The sequence below is a fragment of the Aquila chrysaetos genome, chromosome 2 (genome assembly GCF_900496995.4).
Source record: "Aquila chrysaetos chrysaetos chromosome 2, bAquChr1.4, whole genome shotgun sequence".
NCBI classification, from domain to species: domain Eukaryota; kingdom Metazoa; phylum Chordata; class Aves; order Accipitriformes; family Accipitridae; genus Aquila; species Aquila chrysaetos.
In genome coordinates this window covers 9,726,494-9,733,364 of record NC_044005.1, presented here as the reverse complement: position 1 = coordinate 9,733,364, position 6,871 = coordinate 9,726,494, and the positions used below count along the sequence as shown (strand labels likewise).

Sequence of the window (6,871 nt, the reverse complement as noted above, 5' to 3'; positions counted from 1 at the left end):
TTCATTTAGGCAGAGTTACTGGCTTTTACATGTTTGACTAACATCTCCAGGAGTCTCAGGGGTAGCTCATGGACTGGTAGCTCCCAGACAGTTTCACCCATGACCAATGATCCCGCTCTTTCTGGGAAAAGTTGGACCTGCTATACATTTGATGTGCAATTGATCTGGGTATGGAGAGAGCGTCTGATGCATCCTGGAAGTGTTGGACTCACTGTTATACACATATTTGGGCTTGGGAAATCTATGAGAAATATGGCCCCTCTAGGAAATATGTTGCTGTGCATACAGGCTTCATAGTGCAGCGATTGGTAACTTTTGATATGTAAAGTGTAACTGATGCCTCCAAAATTATAGTTATATAAAAAAACCCAGCTAAACTGTATTATTGGCTAAGAGAACCAAGAAGTGCAAGGGGTGAGGGGAAAGCAATACATTTTATTCCACTTAGTCCCCTTCAACATCTGAGATTATAAAGAATCTGGACACAGCATTTAAGATTTCCTAGAATTGGGGTCAGTCTTTAAGAGTAGAGACTGCAATGGTTTTAAAGATTCTAAAGCTACTTTAGTACTGTGAAAAAGCAAATGAAAAAAAAAAGTTCTAGAAAAAGGAAGAAGACGGATTAACAGAATATGAAGATGGTGCAATAGAAACTGTAAAGGAAAAGAATAAAACCTGAAACCCCCCCCCCCTAACAACCTTCCTCCCTCCAAACACACAGTCTCCCACTCACATGCACAGAGCTCCAGAGAGGCCAATTTAACGTAAGGAATTTGTATTGCGCTCAGTTGTTGTGTTGTGTCCTCTAATATAAAGGACCAATTTGTCACTAATGAGGAAACCAGTGAAGCACCTGATTATCTCCCATCTTGTGTCTAAGTCCCACTGACTTCAGCAAGTTGAAATCACTGGCCAAAAGTCAATGGAAGTGCACGCTTACTCACCCCTTGCTTTGGCTCACAGTCCTTCGGGGAAGAGATTATGGCCATTCCAGGAATGTGAAACTGATCATCAAACCCAGACTCTCCCAGTTGCAGGAATGATGGACCAGATGTTCAGACCAGAGGGACCTTCAGAACATCTGTTTCACATCCCATTCCTCCTCCCCAACCAGCTACCAAATACTTCTTAAGACTCTAACATAGTCTACACTTTTATTTGCTTGTGAAGCGTCTAACAAAGCTTTTGATTCATTCATATACAGAAATATGCAGCTATGTTTGATCCCTGCCCAGAATGAACATGAGCAGGTAACATGCAAATTCTTCCAAACAGAGGCTCTACCATCTTCTGTCTTATTAGACTAAATCCCAGAGAAGAAGAGGAGAGGAGAGGAGAGGCCAGGCCAGGCCAGGCCAGGCCAGGCGAGGGCTGGCCTGTGATGCGCTCTGGCATTTGTGACATCACAGGGGACACGTCACAATGGGGGGTGGCTATCAGGGGCACCTGCAGGCAGCGCTGCGCCAGTACGGCCTGGACCAGTGGTGAGTGCACACGTGGTGGGGAGGCTGGGCTGGACGAGGGACGGGGCAGAAACGCGGGCCCCTGGGGAAGGGGGGTCTGACCCTGCGGCAAGGGCCTGGTGCTCAGGGGAGCACCGTGGGCCGGGCACGGTGCCGCCAGCGCCGGGGCTGGGCGCAGGCCTTGCTGCCTCCCAGCTGCCTCGCCCCCTCTCCCTGCGGCTCCCGCTCTCCCTGTCCCACCCCGCTGAGCCTCCTTCTGTCCCCTCTCCTGCAGGCCATGGCCCCGGTGGCAGTGTTCGCCTTGAGCATGCTGTGCATCTTCCAGATGCCAGCCGAGGTCGGAGATGAGCTGGGTGTGGCTATGCGCTGGTGCATGCAGCAGCTGATCCAGGAAATGGCTCAGCTGCTTGAAGAGATGGAGCAGAGCCCTCAGGATCCGAGCAGAGTGGCCAGGGGAGCCCTGTTCTTCACTGCCTCGCAGCAGTGGCAGTTCTGGGCCTTTGCTGGAGGCCTGGTCCTGCTCTTTTGGCTCTGCTGGCAGCTCTGGAAAAGGAGCTGTGAGCCAGGAAGCAGCAGCGAGCATGGCAGCTCCAGAAGCCTTGAGGAGGAAGAGGATGAGAAAGAAGGGGAAGACCCATTACATATGGACAGGTTTCTGAACGAATACCTGACGTGGCCGCTGCCAAACAGGGAAAGAATATGCACGGTGGTGGAAGAGCTGGTGAACGACCTTCTCTGTGTCTGCCGAACCCTCTCTGGCAATGACTTCATGCCGCGGCTGCAGCCAGCTGTTGGGCTGGGCGGCTTCCAAGAAGGCCAGAGTGCCTATGAAGAAGACCTTGTCTATCGCCTGATTGTGCCCCTGAAGCCACCCCCCGGGCACTCCTTCCACCTCGAGCTGGGCACCGAAGGGGAGATGCTGGTGAGGAACTCCTGCCTGCGCGTGGAACTGGAGTGCATGTGCACAAAGGAGCACTGGCTGGGGGACATGCTCTGCTTCCTCCACCAGCCTGAGGACGAGCTGATGAGCAGTCAGGAAGCCAGCCTCCTAGAAATCCTCTGCACCGGCTCGTACCTTGATGTGGAGAAAACTGCCTTCTGGCTCCAGGAGCTGATGACGGCAGCCTGCGTTGCTGTGCCTCAGGCAGCCACAAGCAACCTAACGGTGCTGCCCTCCACACGCTTCTGCAAGCTCAAGCTGACCAACGTCTGCGAGACACCCCTCTTCATTGAGCTGATCTTGGCGGTGCAGCAAGGCAGCTCGGACACATTTGTGAGCATGGAGTAGGCAGAGGTCAGCGTTACCAGCAGTGTGAGGTGGCCAAAGAGAGAGCACAACATAGCCAAAGAGGCCGCGCAAGGAGGCTTGCGACAGAGACTGCATTACCACCTGGACAGTGACCACCCACCCTCTTCATGAGACTCCATTCCCTCTAGAACCTTTACCCTGCACAAAGATGCCAATAAAACTTTCTTTTTATTAAAAGCTGCTGTATTGCATTTATGTGGCAAGGTTTTGGTAGCGGGGGGGGGGTTACAGGGGTGGCTTCTGTGAGAAGTTGCTAGAAGCTTCCCACATGTCCCATGGGGCCAATGTCAGCTGGCTCCAAGACAGACCCGCTGCTGGCCAAGGCTGAGCCAATTAGTGATAGTCATAGCGCCTCTGTGATAACATATTTAAGAAGGGAAAAAAAGTTGTGGCGGGCGCAGAAACTGCAGCTGGAGAGAGGAGTGAGAGCACATAAGATAAACAACCCTGCAGACACCAAGGTCAGTGAAGAAGGAGGGGGAGGAGGTGCCCCAGGCGCCGGAGCAGAGATTCCCCTGCAGCCCGTGGGGAAGACCATGGTGAGGCAGGCTGTCCCCCTGCAGCCCAGGGAGGTCCACGGTGGAGCAGATATCCACCTGCAGCCCCTGGAGGACCCCACGCCGGAGCAGGGGGATGCCCGAAGGAGGCTGTGACCCTGTGGGAAGCCTGTGCTAGAGCAGGGTCCTGGCAGGACCTGTGGTCCCGTGGAGAGAGGAGCCCACGCTGGAGCAGGTTTTCTGGCAGGACTTGTGACCCCGTGGGTGACCCACGCTGGAGCAGTCTGTGCCTGAAGGAGTGCACCCTGTGCAAGGGACCCACGCTGGAGCATTTCCTGAAGAACTGGAGGCCATGGGAAGGTCCCATATTGGAGAAGTTTGTGGAGGACTGTCTCCCGTGGGAGGGACCCCATGCTGGAGCAGAGGAAGAGTGTGATGAGTCCTGCCCCTGAAGAAGATGAAGCGGCAGAGACAGCGTGTGATGAACTGATCATAACCCCCATTCCTTGTCCCCCTGCGCTGCTGGGGGGGGTAGGTAGAGAATCCGGGAGTGAAGCTGTGCCCGGGAAGAAGGGAGGGGTGGGGAGAAAGTGTTTTAAGATTTGGTTTTATTTCTTATTAACCTACTCTGGTGATTGGCAATAAATTAAGTTAATTTACCCTGAGTCGAGTCTGTTTTGCCCATGACAGTAATTGGTGAGTGAACTCTACCTGTCCTTATCTCAACCCACAAGCCCTTTGTTATATTTTCTGTCCCCTGTCCAGCTGAGGAAGGGGGAGTGATGGAGCAGCTTTGGTGGGCACCTGGCATCCAGCCAGGGTCAACCCACAACAGCGGCCTGTAAATAAGCTGAGGGAAGAAAGAACAGGGGCTGGATGTGCCAGCCATTGACTCTCTTGGGATGTGACCGTAGCAGGGTGGAAAGAAGGTACACAGCTTACACCAGGCTGCAGAGAGCCAGGAGGCAGGTAATGAACCTCTGCTGATGTGGTGGGTTAACCTTGGCTGGCTGCCAGGTGTCCACCAAGCCGCTCTCTCATTCCGCCTCCTCAGCAGGACAGGGGGAGAAAATGAGACGAAAAAGCTCGTGGGTCAAGATAAGGACAGGGAAATTGCTTACCAATTACCATCACAGGCAAAACAGACTCGACTTGGGGAAAATTAATTTTATTTATTGCCATTCAGAAAAATAGAGTAGGATGGTGGGTAGCAAAGTCAAATCTAAAAACACCCAACACCCCCACCTTCTTCCCAGGAACAACCTCACTCCTTCAGTTCCAACTCCTTTAACTCTTCCCCCCGAGCGGCACAGGGGATGCGGCATGGGGGTTGCAGTCAGTTCATAATATTTGTCCTTCCCATGGGTCCTTCCCTTCTTGAAGAACTGCTCTAGCATGGCTCCGCCATGGGCCACAGCTCTTGCCAGAAAACCTGCTCCTGTCTTGGCTCTTCTCTGAGAGCCACAGCTCATGTCGGGATCCTGGTCCGGTGTGGGCTCTCCGCAGTAGATGAGAGAAAGAAGAAAAGGCGGGAGTGGGGCACAATAGAGAAGAAAAAGGGAAGAAAAGGAAGGGAAAAAGGAGATGGACTGGAACAGGAGAAAGAAGAGGCAGGAGAAAAAAAGAAGAAAAGGGAGAAGAAAAGAGGGGAAGAAAAAAGAGGCTGCTGCAGGAGACAGAATGTAAAGTAAAAACCGAGAGTGGCAACGTCATCCTCTGGACGTTGTCTTCAGTGTTCAGTGTAGCAGTCAGTGATGACTGCAATGGCTGCAAAGATAACTTTCACCCTGCTTTCCTGCCATGCTGTTACGTTCCAGGTGGCAATTTTACAGAGGCCTAGACATTTCCAAGTGAGAATCACCCTTGATGTGCCTCCATGTGTTCACTGAGGCCAGGACGGAGAATCTGCCTGTCTCAGACACTGCCCAGGTAGCTGGTGCCACAGGACTGAGCATGCTGGACGTGGAGAAGACGCTACTCAATCAGCATTAGGAAATGCTCCTGCATGTTTTGTCCATAGGAAAACCACACTTTGGGGAGTCGGACCCGATGAGGCTGAAGAGACCATTGCAAGGAGGCTTGTGACATAGACTGTGTTACCACCTGGTCCACGATCGCCCACCCTTTTTGAGAGACTCCATTACCTCCTGGATCTTTACCCTGCGCAAGGGTACCAATAAATGCTTCTCTGCCAGTGAGTGTCTGTGCAACACATTGTCAGGGAACGTGGGCTTTGGGTGCTGACTGTTCAGTGACCCTGGAGACAGGGAGCATTTTGCAGAGGAGCTGATGCAGTGGGCTCTGCTTTCACTGATTTTGTATGTAAGGCTCCCCCACCTGTCTGTGCTCCTGTGTTGGGGCAATGAGAATAACTCACCACCCTCCACAACTCTGCACATTGCTTGTTGCTCTGTAGTGTGTCAGGCTCAGGTGGGAAAGGAGGTTTCCCTGAACACTACTCCCTTGTGTGTGGAGCTGGATACACAATCCTTCACTATATAGTGGCAGCTGGAGTCCAACTCCCTTGGACCGCAGGGGTTCAAAGCTCTCCAGCACACAGAGGTTGTGTCCCCTGGGGCAGTATTAGCCAGCACTGGGGCCCTTGAAGACCTGGCTCTGAGACTGAGGCAGCCCAAAGCAATGGGTTTCCCCACCTTGTTTTAGTTGCAGTGCTTTTGCGGGTAGAAAGCTGTGTGGGAGAGGCCAGCCCCGGCACATCTGGCAAGGTGGCAGTGCTACTCCGTGGGATGCAATGTGAGAGCCCACCTGGCTGCCAGGGCTCTGCCAGGTATGGCTGGGAAGGGAAAGCCTTCTCCTCTTGTGCCTGCTGGTCAGTCATCCAATTGCCAGATAACATTGCTGACCCCCACCCACTTCCGCAAGCTCAGGCTGACCAACACCTTCAAGAGATCCCTCTCTATTGCGCTTATGTTTGGAGTGCAGTAAGGCACCTTCCTGAGCATCGAGAAGGCAGAGCCTGGTGCTACCAGCAGCACGAGGTGGCTGGAGAGCTGCGCTGTGGCAGAGGTGCGGTTCTTGAGGGACATGGACAGGCACATCCCTCACAATGGCTTCCACATCAAATGCCTGCAGCTCTGCATCTGGATCCTGGTGGGCACAGGCTTTTCCACCCTTATGACGGGCCGCCAACTGGATTTCACTCCATTCACCACAACTCTCTGGGCCCGGCCAGCGTGCCAGGTTTTTTTTGTGCCAGTTTTTAACCCAGTAAAGAATATGCCCATCCAAGCCATGAACAGCCAGTTTCTCTAGGAGAATGCTGGGGGAAACAGTGTCGAAGGCTTTATTGAAGTCCAGGTAAACAACATCCACAGCCTTTCCCTCATCCACTAAGCAGGTCATCTTGTCATAGAAAGAGAACAAGTTAGTCAAGCAGGACCTGCCTTTTGCAAACCCATGCTGATTGGGCCTGATCACCTGGTTGTCCTGTACGTGCCGTATGATGACACTCAAGATGATCTGCTCCATAACCTACGCTGGCACCGAGGTCAGGCTGACAGGCCTGTAGTTCCCCGGATCCTCCTTCCAGCCCTTCTTGTAGATGGGTGTCACATTTGCTAACCTCCAGTCAACTGGGACCT

General features: G+C 52.9%; 1 protein-coding gene across 1 annotated transcript; it reads left to right on the top strand.

The window, feature by feature from the left end:
* The first annotated feature begins 1,740 nt into the window (after positions 1-1,740).
* Positions 1,741-6,542, top strand: LOC115350200 (inositol 1,4,5-trisphosphate receptor-interacting protein-like 1). The gene is made up of 2 exons (XM_030035575.1): positions 1,741-2,747; positions 6,230-6,542. The coding sequence occupies exons 1-2, from the start codon at positions 1,741-1,743 to the stop codon at positions 6,540-6,542; spliced, it is 1,320 nt and encodes a 439-aa protein (XP_029891435.1).
* The last annotated feature ends 329 nt before the right edge of the window (positions 6,543-6,871 follow it).

Bases quoted from the DNA above. Each gene is read 5' to 3' on its own strand.
- LOC115350200 (XM_030035575.1), top strand. From the start codon at position 1,741: ATGGCCCCGGTGGCAGTGTTCGCCTTGAGCATGCTGTGCATCTTCCAG. The intron at 2,748-6,229 runs GTAGGCAGAGGT...CACCTTCCTGAG, and splicing joins GACACATTTGTGAGCATGGA to CATCGAGAAGGCAGAGCCTG.